Source organism: Lagenorhynchus albirostris, chromosome 1 (assembly GCF_949774975.1).
Source record: "Lagenorhynchus albirostris chromosome 1, mLagAlb1.1, whole genome shotgun sequence".
Taxonomy (NCBI): Eukaryota; Metazoa; Chordata; class Mammalia; order Artiodactyla; family Delphinidae; genus Lagenorhynchus; species Lagenorhynchus albirostris.
In genome coordinates, this window is record NC_083095.1 from 75,407,989 (window position 1) to 75,424,839 (window position 16,851).

At 39.0% G+C, this 16,851-nt stretch overlaps 1 pseudogene and 2 gene segments (V, D, J or C); all 3 read right to left on the reverse strand.

Moving 5' to 3' along the window:
* Window positions 1-1,559: 1,559 nt before the first annotated feature.
* On the reverse strand, window positions 1,560-2,201 carry LOC132528154 (T cell receptor alpha variable 9-2-like). The segment is given in 2 exon segments: window positions 1,560-2,032; window positions 2,156-2,201. Coding segments are annotated over 2 exon segments (519 nt in total).
* Window positions 2,202-6,380: 4,179 nt separating this feature from the next.
* On the reverse strand, window positions 6,381-7,033 carry LOC132528162 (T cell receptor alpha variable 14/delta variable 4-like). The segment is given in 2 exon segments: window positions 6,381-6,796; window positions 6,961-7,033. Coding segments are annotated over 2 exon segments (465 nt in total).
* Window positions 7,034-10,692: 3,659 nt separating this feature from the next.
* LOC132518087 (T cell receptor alpha variable 8-3-like) lies at window positions 10,693-15,676 on the reverse strand (annotated as a pseudogene).
* Between the last annotated feature and the right edge of the window lie 1,175 nt (window positions 15,677-16,851).

The window sequence follows — 16,851 nt, forward strand, 5'->3', positions numbered from 1 at the left end:
TTTCTACTGGCAGAAAAATGGGCCATTCAAAATGTTGAGCCTGGAAAGCTGCCTCAAAATAAACTAACAAACAAAAATTAAGAAAAATACAAAGCCTTAAACCTCAACCTCTCTACACATACACACACACACACACACACACACGCAAATTTAAAGATTTAAAGACAAAATTAATCTGAGAAAAACTAAAGAAAATATGAGATAAAATTTTATAATTTTAGAGTGCTGCAAATTTTTAAGCATGAAATATAACTCAGAATCCATAAAAGAAATTTTTCAAAAATTTACTTCATACTATTTTTAAAATTCTGCCTGCCAAACAATCAAGACCATGAACAAAGTCAAAAAGGTTATATTAAACTTTTTTAAAAGACATGTATATGTGACAGTCTTATGACAACTTTCTTAACATAGAGAATGTTCTTTAAAATCTATATTTAAAGGACTATAACACAGTAGGAGATGGGAAGATATATGAATAGACAATTTATACAAAAACATATAAATGACCTTTAAATGAAATGAAGCTCCATCTCATTCATAAATTTTAAATTATTAAATTTTTTTTAAAAAGCCTAACTGATAAGCAACAGTCCAGAACCTTAGTAATACACAAGGTTTGGGGAAAATAGATATTCTGCCTAATTATGACTATTGGTGGTAAAACTTATCTAGAAGAAAATGTAGTTTAATCATATAGTCTATGAGTATGCTACTTTCTTGAATAATAATTTTTTCCTTGAAGTGAATAGTTAATTATTACATTTTAAATTTTTAATTATTTTGGCTTACTTACTTATATGTGCTGTTGCTCAATTCATCAATGGCTAACTTCCAATTTTCTGCTGGGTTTGGGAAATGATCACTGCTTGTTACACAGGCACTGGTAGAGAACATGGGTAGTCTGCTGCTTATTTATTTTCAGTCTTCCTATTTTTAGCCTTCACTCCCTGAATGCCCTCAAAACACACAAACAGGGCTTCCCTGGTGGCACAGTGGTTCAGAGTCCGCCTGCCGATGCAGGGGGCACGGGTTCGTGCGCCGGTCCGGGAAGATCCCACATGCCGCGGAGCAGCTGGGCCCGTGAGCCATGGCCACTGAGCCTGCGCGTCCGGAGCCTGTGCTCTGCAACGGGAGAGGTCACAACAGTGAGAGGCCCGCGTACAGAAAAAAAAAAAACCAACTAAGGCTTAAAAAAAGAAACACATGGACGGGGACAAAATATTTGCAAAACATATATTTGATATATTATTTGTATTCAGAATATATATTAAATATCACAGAATTCAATAATAAAACAACCCAATTAAAAAAACACACACACACAAACACAGCACCATCCACCCTAATTATTCAAGTGTAATTAATGCTTCTGGTTTCTAAACCCTTCCACAGGGGTACAGCACACATCCAAGTGCTTCTTGTTTCTTCTTACATTGGCCCCAAGTCTCATTGTTTATGTGACTTTACCTTGAAATTACTTTGGCCCTGGATGAGGAACTACTGATGTCAGACTCTTTTTTCAAAATCACTAATGAAGAGTTGGGTATGGGGAATATTCACTTCTTGTTCTTATTCTCTAGAAATTTGTATGAGTTTTGTATCAACCAGAGACTGAGGGACAAACCACCGTAGACTGTGCCACAGAGTGGATCAAATGGAGAGACACTCAGCCTCCAGGCCCCTTGCTGCCACTCAAAGAGTTTGCGCTCAGTTGCCCCTGCAGTTCCCATCACTGTGTCACTCAGAGCACAGTAGTACACAGCCGAATCTGAATCTTGGACTGAGGCTTTCTCCAAGTGGAAGGATTTTGATTTTTTGTGGTATGTGGCTTCAAACTCCTTATTGGTTCCCTTCTCATTGTCCTTCATGGCTTTCAGAAGGACCTGTGGACCTTCTCCAGGATATTGAACATACCAGAAAGTAATGGGGTACCCAGTGGCTGAATAAGTGCAATTTATGGTCAAGGCAGCCCCTTCTGGAAGAGTCATTTGGCCATCCATCTGGGTCACTGAGTCTTCACGGGTTTGTCCTGGGGAAAAATAAAAGAGTTCTGTATCATCTTGGGCATAAAGCTCTGGGATAAAATTATGATTAAAGGTTTTGTTGACATAACAGAAGAAAGAATCCAAATTTTTAGAGGCATTTTGCTTACCAAGCACTAAGAGTATCACAATCACTAAGCCTGGAGAAGAGTTCATCTCTGGAGTGTCTCCTGAATAATGTCCTTGACTCTTCACATGAAGAAATATTGAAGTCACTGTGAAGTGATAAACCTAAGCCTAGTTTCAGACAGGAAATGTGTTTGTGTTAGGAAACTGCACCCCCTGGTGGACAGACACTGAAATGGGATGCACGTTTCCTGGTCTCCTCAAGTCAGAAAAATGTTATCCTTGACTTTATTCATGAGGTACATGCCAGTCTTCAGGTGGTGCTTGGAAATCTGATCAAGAGCTGTCATAACTTCTCAGGTCTGTTTTGCTCTTAGGACACTACCTGACATGGAAGTTCTTTAACAGAGCATCCCAGGTATTTCTGTAGCTGAGAAGATAACAGTTCTCTTAAGCACTTTATATAGTACTTTATATTTTCAGGTATCCATGGTGGGCCAGCCTATAATCCACTGAATGTCAGAAAAGAATCTGAGGTTGATTACAGAGGACATAATAAGAAGCCATATCAGTACTGAGTGATCTCTGTGTTTCAGCATTGTACCCCAATTTATAGAGCAACAGTGACTGACATGTATTCCATGCTCACTAAATATTTGTTATACCAAACAAAACTAATGAATCAAGGGTCACTGATTGAGGAATCACTACTACTTGAAATATAATATTTTATCGGTCCCAAAAGAATATCTTTTTAATAAAATCTTTTCAGAGGAAAAAGCCACACTATCTTATCAATAGTCAAAGAATCCTGAATTTCAGAATCATTAAAATGTGAAAACAAAAGAAATATCATAATTGAAATGATCAAATCCTTATAGAATGGTCTGAGATCAATGTCTTATTCTCCTACTATTTTCTTGACTCCAAGATAAAAGGGTTGGCCTATGTGAATCAGACAAGTACTAATCTTATACTCTTAGTGAATAACCTCAAGGATGCTTTCTGTTACCATCCATCGGCCATATTTTATTGCCAAACTTTAATCAAATAATTTTCCTCCACTGGGTTAAGAACTCTAATGAGGTGGATTTGTTTCAAAAGACTCGAGCATGAGTTAGGACTCTCTTTTTTCCCAGCTTTTCAAATTATTAAAGACATAGCTGATATTCATACAACAGCTGATAATAGAATCAATGTGTAAGTGATTTAAAATTACAGATTCTGGCATCCCACAACTAACTTCATGAATCATACTTTCCAGGATTGAGACCCATAGCTTTGTATCTTTTTTTTCCCTTGGCCCTGCTGCACAGCTTGTAGGCTCTTAGGTCCCCACCCAAGGATTGAATCCGGGCCCTCAGCAGTGAAAATGCGGAATCCTAACCACTGGACTGCCAGGGAATTCCCACAAGTGTGTAATTTTTTAAAGCTCCCAGATGGTTTTGTTGCAGCCAGTCTGATGCCAATTTATAAGACTTCATTTGTGATCAGTGTCCTAGACCGAGATGGTTATCAAAGATCAGGGACTAGGACTTCCCTGGTGGCGCAGTGGTTGAGAGTCCGCCTGCCGATGCAGGGGACACGGGTTCGTGCCCCGGTCCGGGAAGATCCCACATGCCACGGAGCGGCTGGGCCCGTGAGCCATGGCCGCTGGGCCTGTGTGTCCGGAGCCTGTGCTCCGCAACGGGAGAGGCCACAACAGTGAGAGGCCTGCGTAACCCAAAAAAAAAAAAAAAAGGTAAGGTTTTTTGAGTTAAACATTTTTAAGACTTTTAAAATTGATTTTTATTGGAGTATAGTAGATTTATAATGTTGTGTTAGTTTCTGCTGTACAGCAGAGTGAATCAGTTATACATGTACATATATCCACTCTTTTTAGATTCTATTCCCATGTAAGTATTCAGTAGAGTTCCCTGTGCTATACAGTAGGTTCTTATTAGTTATCTATTTTATATATAGTAGTGTTATATGTCAATCCCAATCTCCCAATTTATTCCTCCTCGCCATTTCCCCCTTGGTAACCATAAGTTTGTTTTCTACATCTGTGACTCTACTTCTGTTTTGTAAATAGGTTCATTTGTACCATTTTTTTTAGATTGAACATATAAGCAATATCATATAATATTTGTCTTTCTCTGTCTGACTTACTTCACTCAGTATGACAATCTCTAGGTCCATCCATGTTGCTGCAAATGGCATTATTTCATTCTTTTTTATGGCTGAGTAATGTTCCATTGTATATATGTACCACATCTTCTTTATCTGTTCCTCCATTGGTGAACATTTAGGTTGCTTCCATGTCCTGGCTATTGTAAATAGAGCTGCAATGAACACTGGGGTGCATATGTCTTCTTGATTTATGGTTTTCTCTGGATATATGCCCAGAAGTGAGATTGCTGGATCATGTGATAGTTTTATTTTTAGTTTTTTAAGGAACCTCCATACTGTTCTCCATAGTAGCTGTGTCAATTTACATTCCCACCAGCAGTGTAGGAGGGTTCCCTTTTCTCCACACCCTCACCAGCATTTATTGTTTGCAGATTTTTGGATGAAGGCCATTCTGATCAGTGTGAGGTGATACCTCATTGTAGTTTTTGTTTTGTTTTGTTTTGTTTTTTGTGGTACGTGGGCCCCTCACTGTTGTGGCCTCTCCCGTTGTGGACCACAGGCTCCGGACGCGCAGGCTCAGCGGCCATGGCTCACGGTCCCAGCCGCTCCGTGGCATGTGGGATCTTCCCGGACCGGGGCACGAACCTGTGTCCCCTGCATCGGCAGGCGGACTCTCAACCACTGCCCCACCAGGGAAGCCCCCCTCATTGTAGTTTTGATCTGCATTTCCCTAATAATTAATGATGTTGAGCATATTTTCATGTGCCTCTTGTCCATGTGTATGTCTTCTTTGGAGAAATGTCTATTGAGATCTTCCACCCATTTTTTTGACTGGGTTGTTTGGTCTTTTGACATTGAGCTGCATGAGCTGTTTGTATATATTGGAGAATAAGCCCTTGTTTGTGCATTCATTGGCAAATATTTTCTCCCATTCTGTGGCTTGTCTTTTCATTTTGTTTACGGTTTCCTTTGCTGTGCAAAAGCTTTTAAGTTTCATTAGGTCCCACTTGTATATTTTTGGTTTTATTTTCATTACTCTAGGAGGTGGACCAAAAAAGATCTTGCTGTGATTTATGTCAGAGAGTGTTCTGCCTATGTTTTCCTCTAAGAGTTTTATAGTATTTGGTCTTACATTTAGATCTTTATTTTCATGTATGGTGTTAGAGACTGTTCTAATTTCATCCTTTTACACGTAGCTGTCCAATTTTTCCAGCACCACTTAATGAAGGGACTGTAAGACATTCCTTTTAAGATTTCTACTCTACACAACTGCTTTTGAAATGCAAATATAAGAGGCAGTTACAATACAAGATCACTTAGCAACCACCCATTACCATTCAAATTTTAAGACACTGAGAAAATGGGATTAGAGGTAGAAGGAGGAAATTTGAGGGAAGGAGTATTTGGGATTGTGTAACACTGATTGAAAAAGAGGGCCTGGAGGTTTCCAAAATGTGCCACATGATGGCAAAAATACTTTTGAAGGAGTGGTGCAGTGAAGGGCAAGAGCAGAGAAACAAGATAATTCATAGTCTGCTTCTCACAATGTCCTTTTAAGAGCCACTAATTATTGATCTTTTTGTGGATAAGACTGATGGGAGGCAGGTAAAGCTTACATTATGGTAATTGAGCTGTTCCATGCTAGAGGTGTTAATAAGACAGAATGAGGATTAGCACAAAGTTTGTGACATATCAGGCACCTTAGAAAGTAAACAAGTGTACCATTAACTCAGCTAACAAAACTAAATTAAATGACTTCATTAAACGGTGTAAAACTGCATAATATTCAAAAAGAGGAAAATCACAAAAAGATTTCACAACCTTCCTTATTCAAAACAATACCTGTAATATAATATATATTCAATAAATATTTAATGAACAAATTGAAAATCCAAAAATTCACGCATATTTTTACTAATTTTTGAATCAGATGTCTCTGAATTTCCTTAGTCAATTCTTCTAGCTCATTCTAATCACAAAATGGCAAGGATTTTATGTGGCTATTTTTTGTCTTCAATAAAAAATTTGAACCCAAATTTTCAGGGATAAGGTTGTTTTTGATGAATGATAGCTCTAGACATGGTCTACGAACCCAGAGAAATATGTTCTTAGAAGGAGTGTTTTCCCTCTAACCCTACACCTGTGCTGCCACAGCCCCTAACCACTTCCTGTCTGTGAAGGCAATTCCCTGCCCTGGTCCCTATAGCAGGCAGATGTATCAAGCAGAGCCCTGGGTTTTGGTATACCTGCCTCCAACACGCCTCTCACTGTGCGCTCACTCAGTGCACAGAAATACACTGCAGAGTCCTCCAGCTGTGAAGCTGAGATGGCAAGTTTGATGGATTTGTTTGCCTTCTGGAAATTCAGTGAGTAGCGACCTTCTGTTGCATTTTGCTGGTTATAAGAGTCCTGACGAATAAGGAGAATCATCGCCCCACTGCTGGGCTGCTTGTACCAGTATAGACTATAAGTGAACTCATTTGTGTCATATATGCAATCCAGGGTCACAACCTCCTTCTCCTGCACTAATATTACTGGTTGGTCTTGAGTTACCTTCTGGGCAATACTGGATCCTAAAGAAAAAAAAAGCAGAATCAGAAGTTTAAGAATAAGTACTGTGGAACAAAGAAATTCTGTTTACACTCTACTGCCCCTTCTTCCCAGGGTGCCCATAAACCACCTGTTCCCCCAGTCCTTAGGTCCTAGAGGGGTACAATCCCACTGGGGCCATCCTTACCTAGCCACAATGAAGCCATGACGACCTTCAGAAGGCTGGAGAGAAGCATGTTTGAGGTCTTCCTCTAGATGGAAAGTGTCTTCTTCAATTTCAAGGCTCTGCAAGGTGAGGTGAGCCTGACAGGGTGAGGGAAGAATTGCTGAGCTATGTGTTGCTGCTGCCCCGCAACAGGAAACAGGGGTTTCCTGGAGGAGCAGGTTGATGTGGGTCATGTCAGCTTCTCTATGGACTAGGTGAGAGTCTCACTCAACCCAGACTTCCTTTTGCATTAACCAGCTCTTCAACTGATAGCAATTACATCTGAAAATAAACAGGAGGTAAATTTGTTATTGAAAGGGAGATTGATGATTCGACCAACTGCTGTGTTTAGTCGTTGCGTCTGTGATGGAACTTATTTTAAAATACTACATATAATGGATTATGGAAACAACCTAAGATGTAATGATCATGTATCCTTACACCTATGTATGCTTTTCTTTCACCTAAGGTAGAAATAAATCACTTTATGATAAGAAGGCAAATCTCTTTAGACTAGTTACTGCAGCTTTTTCAACCTATGTATTGATATAGCAATCAATATAATTATTCACCACAACATCTGTCCAGTTACCTATCTTGGGACCTAATAGCAGGAGAAAAGATAATCTCCCTTTGCAGAAGACTAGAATGAAGCTTGCAGACATGGAGTCCTGTCACAGAGGTCCCCTTCTCTTCTCTGTTAGTTTTGACATCCCAACTCTGTTCAGAAAGGCCAAAATAGATGCCAGAGTTTGGTCATTAGGTTATCAAACCTTTGAATTTATATTTTTCCCATTAACTCAATTGGGACCCTAAAAGAGCCACAAGAAGCCCCTATATTCTGTGCGCCCAGCTCTAAAGGGAATATATTGCAGGTGACATACACCTCCATAAGACAGCTTATGGATCATACACCTCCATAAGACAGCTGATCGTAAGTTCACCACTGATTGTAATAAACCTTTCTTTGTGTATGAATGTAAAAGGAAAGCCATGCCTAAGGATATTACTAAACAACATGGCAAACAACAAAGACCCATTGCCTATCATGGCCTACCCCTTAAAGTTCAACAAAACTTATACTCCTTGTCTCAAAGTAATTACAGCCTTGGCTAAATTGGTTGAAGCATCTTCAGATCTTGCTCCGGAATCTCCATTTAAGTCTGATGGTACTACATACAGTAGAAATTGTTCTCCAATCTAAACCACTCAAACTTTGTCTACCAGTTAGCTGACTAATCATAAAATATTAATTTCTCCGCATATTATTCAACTTTGTTACACTTCTCAATTAAAGGATCTCATGATTGTACTTCTGTTGTTCAGAATGCCTTCATGTCCGGAACAGATCTTTTGGACACTCTCATACAAAATTCTGAATTGACATGTTTTTAAAATAATCTTACTTTAAATAATGAAAAGAAAAAATACCAAGCTGGTTATGCAATAGCTACTCTAAACTCCCTTTAAAACCAATCATTAGCAGGAGCAAAATTAACTCAACTAGCTGAACTTGTTGATCTCTCTTGGATATATTAAATTACAAAATGTATACATACAGTGTTAATTATAGATTTTTTTTTTTTATGCGGTACGCGGGCCTCTCAGTGTTGTGTCCTCTCCCGTTGCGGGGCACAGGCTCCGGACGCGCAGGCTCAGCGGCCATGGCTCACGGGCCCAGCTGCTCCGCGGCATGTGGGATCTTCCCGGACCGGGGCACGAACCCGTGTCCCCTGCATCGGCAGGTGGACTCTCAACCACTGCGCCACCAGGGAAGCCCAAGAACCTTCTTAAGTGCAAGTTAAGACTAAGCAGATAGGTCAATTAAATGGAGTAGCAAATCAATAATTAAGCCTAATTGTATATGGAAATTCAGTATATGTTAAAGACAGTATCTCAAATCAGTGGGGAGGAATGAGTTCTCAGTAAGTATATTGTGACAAGTGTGTTAGCGAGAGTGTCCCATTTTATTTTACTTAAAAAATTTTTTTTCTTTATTTGTATTGTATTGTATTATTTTTGGCTGTGCTTGCAAGGCATGTGGGATCTATTTCCCTGACCAGGAATTGAACCCATGCCCCCTACAGTGGAAGTGCAGAGTCCTGACCTCTGGACTGCCAGGGAATTCCCTGTCCCATTTTAGACCAGTAGTCTTTAAACTGGGATTCCTATACGCTTGAAATTATATGAAGGTTTGCCAAGGTTTATGCAGGCATAGATAATTCTAATGGAATCTAGTCATGTGTGTGTGTTTGTGTGCGTGTGTGTGTGTATGGGTTTGTGTATTAGAATTTTTTTCCCTAAAACTGCTTTAGAACATGCTTGAGATCCAGATATCATGCTGCCTTTTTCCCATTTCACTTTCCACTCTTAACTTTCCCTTAAAAAAACCTCCACCATCCTGAATCTTACTATGGTACATTGCTCCAGAGTCTAAAATCTCCAAGGTATCAAAGAAGTAAGCAGTTCATTGGCTCCTGGCTTCTGAGGGAAAGTCCTGAACAGCTAGGCAAGAAATATTGCAAGACAGGGAGGTGTTTTAATTAGGCAACAACCTCGAGACAAGATTCCTTGATCTTATCTATCTATCTATCTATCTATCTATCTATGTATCTGTCATCTTAGAATTCAGAAATGAATTGGTGGTCACTGAAACCCATCGTGTAACATCATTGTTTGAACTGAAAAATAAAGTCAAACTATTTATGAGAAAAAAATAAATCTTATGTGCCAGGTTTGTTTGACAATGTGGGGTATGGGAGAAACAGAAGAATTAAGGAGGAGTCCCTAGATTTCTGGTAAGGTGAATTATATTGCCATTTTTTTTTTTGAGATGGAAAAGAGTGAGGGAAGAACCTATGGGGGGAAATCAGGCCTTATGTTAAGGATATGTTAGATGCCAATTAGATATCCAGTGTAGATGTGACATAGATTACAGTATATATATGAGCCTGGCTTTCAATAGAGAAGGTTGGGATGAAAATGTAAATTTGTGTGTCATCAATGTATAAATAGTAATTAAAGCCATATCCCTAGATGAGATTGTAGGGGAGCTAAAGCTTTACCTGTTCCCTCTTAGGTTCTCCATCTGGACCTGAGAAGTAAGTTGACATAAAACAGGTTAACAGGAGAAAAGCATAGAGATTTTATTTAATAATTTTTACATGTACATAGGGGTCCTCATAGAAAAATGAAGACCCAAAGTGGTTAGGCTTAAGTGCTTTTATACTAGTGGCCTGTTTTGGGGTGGCATGTCCTGAACCCCTCCAAGACCATTTGAAGAGAATAAATGTTTGAGGACTGAGCTCTGAGAAAACACAACATGTAGACACCAGCAAGAGGAGGAAGATGTAGGAAAAGGAGACTGAGCAGGAGCGGTTTGCAAGGAATAAGGCAAACCAGGAGAATGTGGAGTTCCAGGATCCAGGCAAAGATGGTGTTTCAGGGAGAGAGTAGCCATAATGCCACATTCTTCGGAGACACTCAATAAGATAAGGAATGGTAATGCATCATTGCATTTGTGGATATAAAACTCACTGGTGGGCTTCCCTGGTGGCGCAGTGGTAGAGAATCCGCCTGCCAATGCAGGCGATACGGGTTCAAGCCCTGGTCTGGGAGGATCCCACATGCCGCAGAGCAACTAGGCCCGTGAGCCACAACTACTGAGCCTGCGTGTCTGGAGCCTGTGCTCCGCAACAAGAGAGGCCACGATAGTGAGAGGCCCGTGCACCGTGATGAAGAGTGACCCCCACTTGCTGCAACCAGAGAAAGCCCTCGCACAGAAACGAAGACCCAACACAGCCATAAATAAACAAATAAATAAATAAAATTTAAAACTCACTGGTGACCTCAGCAAGAGTGATTTCAACGGAATGGTAGGGATGAAAATCTGACTGTAGTGGGTTCAAGTAAGAAAGGTGTTAGGGAGTAGAGATGATACATTGAGAATACTTTCTGGAAATTTTTTTTATTGTGGTAGAAGTCACATAATATAAAACATACTATTTTAACCGTATTTAACTGTACAGTTCAGTGGCACTAAGTACATTCACATCGTTGTGCAGCTCCCACCATCATCCATCTGCGGAATTTTTCACCTTCCTAAACTGAAACTCTGTCCGCACTAAACACTAACTCCCCATTCCCGAGACACAAGGAGCAAAAAGACTATAACCTGTTTTTACCCACTGAACCACTAATTCCAGTTCTAGGATGCTGTTCTAATAAAATGATGAGAAATTCAAATTCAAATTTTTATTTAAAGGCGTATACCATAATGCTATTTAAAATGATGAAAAACTGGAAATAAATAACCAAGATATCCCCAAACAGGAAAATTATAAAGTTAAGTGTGGTATATCTATGGTGTAGAATAGTAGAATAATCAATTCAAAGTATGAATACAAGGTATTTTTAATGACAAAAGTGAGTGTTAATAAAAAGGACATAAAATTGTCTCTATAATATGATGTACCAACGTGCAAAATTGTGAAAAAGATAGAAATAAGTAAAAATAATGAGTGCTTGTCTATGTGGCAGAGTTGTGGATGTTTTCAGTATTTTTCTAATTTTTTCCCATCAGAAATTCATAAAACATACATAGGATTATCCTGGTTCATTTTTACTATAATGGAGGTAGACCAGTGATGATCTGTATCTACATCACTCTAGTTATTTTGACTGAAAAATGCTTCTCAGCACCATAAATTCAGCTCATAAAATAGTACAAAACCAAAAGGCTCCCCCCCACCTTCTTCTGTATTAATTATGGATCTATTTGTTGTAAATGACAGAATCTCAACTCATGCTGGCTTGTTCCCAATGAGAGTATTTTGACTTTTGCCGTTCCAGGCAGAGCTGGATATATAGGCTCTGATGATGCTCTCAGATCTGTCTTTCTTCATATCTCTGCATTGTCTTTCTCTATATTTTAGGCTAAGGTGTGAATGATGTTCCCTAAAATGGTCCAGTGATTAACTTCCACAGCTCACAATGATATGGCAGCTCTACCGTGTAGAAAAAAACTCGAAAACCACAGATATCCACTTAAATGAATATGTCTGCAAAGCAGATGTGTTCATGGCTTGCATCTTTGTGCTTACCCTCTTTTCTACAATGATTTCTAGTTCTGAGAGTCTGTGAACCTATTCTAATAACTCTTTCAAATTTAATGTTAATGATAGATTAAAGCAAATCTTGAATAGTCTCTTTTGGACAAATCTTCTCTGTCCATGGTCTATTCTTATTTACCCTCCCTTTCTCTTAAATTGTTCTTGGTTTCTTCCACCATTCAAGACCCCAAATATAGCATTGCCCAACATTCAGTTGTATATAGTATATAGCATTACCCAACATTCAGCACCAAGAAAACTTTTCCTTGATGAAACAATGGTGAGTGGGACTATTCTAAATCTATGGGTTGCTTTTCTGGAATGGATCATAGACATTTGATGAAAGTAAAATGTACAAACTTTGACTGGAAGTTTCCACATCTCTCACTTCATCCATCACTGAGTGTTACAGAAAGTCTTTTATTCAATAAAATAATTTCTCTTCCTCACTCTTCTCAGTTTCTACTTTTGAAGAAAGTCTCTCTCTTTCTGAACGATGTGGATATAAACTAAATCACCAAACGGTGGAATAACAATTTTAGTTTTAGTACGGTGGTGTTGTCTATTTTTTATGTGCTTACTTGATTCTCAACCCTGCACCATTTAATAGAAAAATGGAGCTATAAGACCCCTAAAAATTTAGTATATTGCTGCCTGAAGGAATATCCTTTTTTAAGTACATCAAACCATGCTCTTCTAAGAGTGAGCCAAATTAGACAACAAACCTGTTTGTGATGATAAAAGGAACAGTGGGGGTAAGTTAGAAATTAGCCTTAATGTTGAAGGACTATCTGCCTGGCTTATCCTTATGGCAACTCAGTACCCTGAAGAGCAGGGAAGTAGATGGGAACATATCTAAACTATACCAGTACAAGTACTGAGGAGGGCAAAATCTCACATGAATTCAGGAGTTATTTTCAGTGAAAATCATGCAAGGGTTTTTGCAGCCAGATGAAGAGAACAAAGTACAAAGCAAAGCAGAATGTAGTTATTTTTATTTGTTTGGTCTGTATTATTTGATTTAAAAGTTTGTCCTTTACGGGAGGTTAACGAATGCAGAGAAGCTATTAGTCTCCCCCTACGTCTAAACAAAACTCATGCTGCAAAGTGATCATAAAACTGCAACACATTGGGAAAGTGTTTAGATTTTTCCTTTCCTGCAATATGGCGATTAGTTGGTGGTAGAATTGCTCAGGGAAAACGAAATTTATTTGTTCATTGAATCAATCATTATGGAAATCCAGTTTTTCTATACATTTAGAAGTGTGCTTGTAAAAGTAAAACTTTGATATTATCTACCAGTTTAAATTTAGATTAATAGTTCATTCTAAAAAACAATTTCAAGATATTCCTTAATGTTGCTTATGCTAAAGACAGGTAATCTCATGACATGTTGTATTTTTATCTGGAAAGAAACCCAGTTCTGAGCTGTGTGTGGCCCCCTTGGATGAACTACTGCCTCAAGCTAACATTTCATATTATCTCACAGTACCATCCAATAAAAATTGTCCCTTTCAGTAATATTAAAAACTTTTAATTTCCTAAACTCTTCTTGCTTATTGTTTCTTGATCTTTGCTCTTAATAAGTTTACCCTGCTTGGAATGTGTTCTCCTACCATTGCCCTCACTTAAATTCCTACACATGCGTCAAGTAAAAATTGAAAATCCAATTTCCGTGAATTTGGAAGTGATTTTTTTTTTTAATCTGTGGTGAATTTTACAAGCTTTTTGGTTATTCAGTTCTTTCACGGTATTTTCCCTCATTTAAAACTTAAAATTCTTAGTTTGGTGCAAAATCATATTGTTTTGTAATCGTTTCTGCAAATCACTGGAAAATGGACGTTCCACTCTTCTTTGACTAGTTCCTGTAGTGAGGAATATTTTACACCTCAAAGCAGTCTGTTTTGTTTTGAAAAGCCTCTAATTGTTCATTTTTCCTTATAGGGAGCTGAAATTAGTTTCCATACAAATTCTAACCATTGGCTATAAATGTGCCTGTATATATGGGTATAAATATTATCAGCCATTCATTCTTTCAACCATTGTTCAGTGAATGCTTATTGGTAAAAAACAAATTGGTATCTTCATAAAGCTTAAGTCTAATGAGAGAAATATTCCTATGACTGTTAGGTAGTAAGCTCTTTGTGTACAATCATCATTCGTAAAATATTTTTATATTGCCTAACGAAGTGTGCAGAAAGGAGGAAACAGAACAACTTCAGGTATGAATTCTGAGAAACATCATTTTGTGTGAAAGTGAGTGCCTCCTTCTGTGGGGTTGTGAACAGACTGAACGTGGGCGGGGTCCCCATGATTACAGAGCAGAAGGTGGAGTCTGAGCCTATGACCTGCACAGAGATATGTTCTTCTTAATGGTTGGAACTCTCACTCTTGCTGCGTGTGTGGCTGTGTTAAAAATAGAAACCTCTCCCTCCTGGCACTTGTGGACTGGGGATGCTGCTCCACTTTCTGTGGGCTCTCTTCCCTGTTCAGAGAGAGGAACAGACACAGAATACTAGACATCAACTCTCCACTTATTCAATGATTCATTTCATTTTTTCCAACTTTTCTGGAAACAAGCAAAATTTACTTTTAAAGGACTAAAACAAGACCTGAATAAATGAAGAGGCTTATAATATTCTTGGGTAGGAAAATATAATATCCTAAAATGTCAGTTTCCAATGTGATTCCAAACAGAATCCCATTTGTTTGAACCAAACTAAGTAAGTGAGAACAAATACCTTGGAATTGTCAACTATATTTTGGAAAAGAATATTAAGATTGGGTTTTCTTTTTATGACATAAAAACTTACTCTGAAGAAAACAGGACAGTATAGGCACAGCCTGCTCAAGTGACACTGACAAGAAACCACCCACCAGCCTCAAGACCACTGAGAGCACTGAAATTAAGAAACCAATAGTCTTTCCTTTACAAAAGAATAAAGAAAGAGAAAAGAAATCTAAGATGCCCATGAGAACCAAACACTTTCAGGATTCTGTATTCTCTGTACTGTTTGCCTTCACAGAACATGCCAACATCCTGAAAATAACATAGGCTGAGACCCTGAGTCTTTTAAGCTACTAAGTCTCAGGAGATTTGTGTTCAGCTCCCACTGTAGTCTTAGTCACTGTGTCACTCAGAGCACAGAAGTACTTGGCCGAGTCTTTCCAATGGGCTGATGTTTTCCTCAGGTGGAAGGACTTCTCACTCCTCCTAAATTCAGCCTCAAAACCTTTGATACCTGAGACAAGGCTGTTTCCAGATGTGTACTTCAGGAGAAGCTGGAGTCCTTGATTGGGGTACTGCACGTACCAGAAGAGAGAGGGCGAAGAAGAAGATGAGTAGTTGCACCTCAGCTCCAGACGGGCTCCTTCAGAGACAGTGATGTGGCCGTCAGGCTGGGTCACCGACTGGGCTCCGGCTCCTCCTGAAACATCAATGCTGAATCAATGAACTCAGCCAGAACAAAAAGTCTGTTCAAAGTCAGTCCAAAGCAATGTTCCATGTGTGGACAAGAGAGTAAAATGGAACAGTACTCACTCAGGAACAGGAGCACCTCAAGCATCAAGGTGAACACCAAGGTCATGGTGGAGCAGTGAGGAGGCAGTGAGCTCCTTTCTGGGAGATTCTCCACAAACAAAAGTCTAATGACTGGTGGACTTGAACCCAGGTTGCTGTGAGGTTGAGAAGGAATGACACAGCATTTAGATTTCTTCATCTGATGGACGTTGTAAGGTGTGTTGGGAGAGAGGCTGTCTTAACAAGACTGCCTGCCTCTGGCGTCTGAGATGCTTTACATGTCATTGTGCAAAAAGTGTCAGAATATCTCTTTAAACTGTAGGGAAGGAAGGTTTTTGTGCGATTATTCTGATTTTATATAGAAAAACCATTTCCAGTTTACACAACAGCCCCCTCTATTGGTCAGATAGAGAAAGAAAGAGCAGTTCACAATTTTTGTGAACCTTCCTCACCTCCTTCCTGCCAGGAACACAAAAGTCTCCGAAAGGAGTGGCAAGCACTACAGAAAGTGGCTGCTCTGAATGTGGTCTGCAGGTGAGTAGCATCTGCATCACTGGGGAGCTATTCTGAATGCAGAAGCTCAGGCCCTACCCAGACTTCCTGAGTCAGAATCTGCATTTTAATAAGAATCCTGCGCACATTAGAATTTGAGAAACATCTGTCTAGATGAAGGAGGTAAAAAATATCTTTTGGATTTAATAATAAAGAGATCATTTGTATTTCTGAGAAAAAATAGATTGGTTACAGGAGAGGCATGTATGAGTTTGGAGGAATATTAAATATTTTTTCAGAGGAGCATGCTTGAATATTTTAAATGATGGGAAGAAATCAGTAGCAAGAAAGTCCTGAAGAACCAGACCATAGAGTTTGGACGATCAGTGGGCTCAGGTGCCAGAGAAGTCAAAGTGAATGGAGTGGGTGAAGCGTTTGGACAGAGGCACACTATTTAAAAGGAAGAGAGATATCTTTTTTATTATTAGGGGAGGGAAAGTGAATTATATGTGTAAAAGCAGGAATGTTTCATGTGGAAAGCAGAAAGTTGAGGAAGATTCATTTAATGATATGAGTTGTCTTTACGGTCATCTACCATGACTCATCAAAAGGTCCTGGGTAAGCTGTACTAAGAGCAAAGAGAGTCAAAGGAGATATCGTAAAGTATAGAAATGATACGTTTTAAAAACATACAGAATTTTCACGCACCATTTCATTTACAATTGATGTTAAAAACCACGACTATATGGA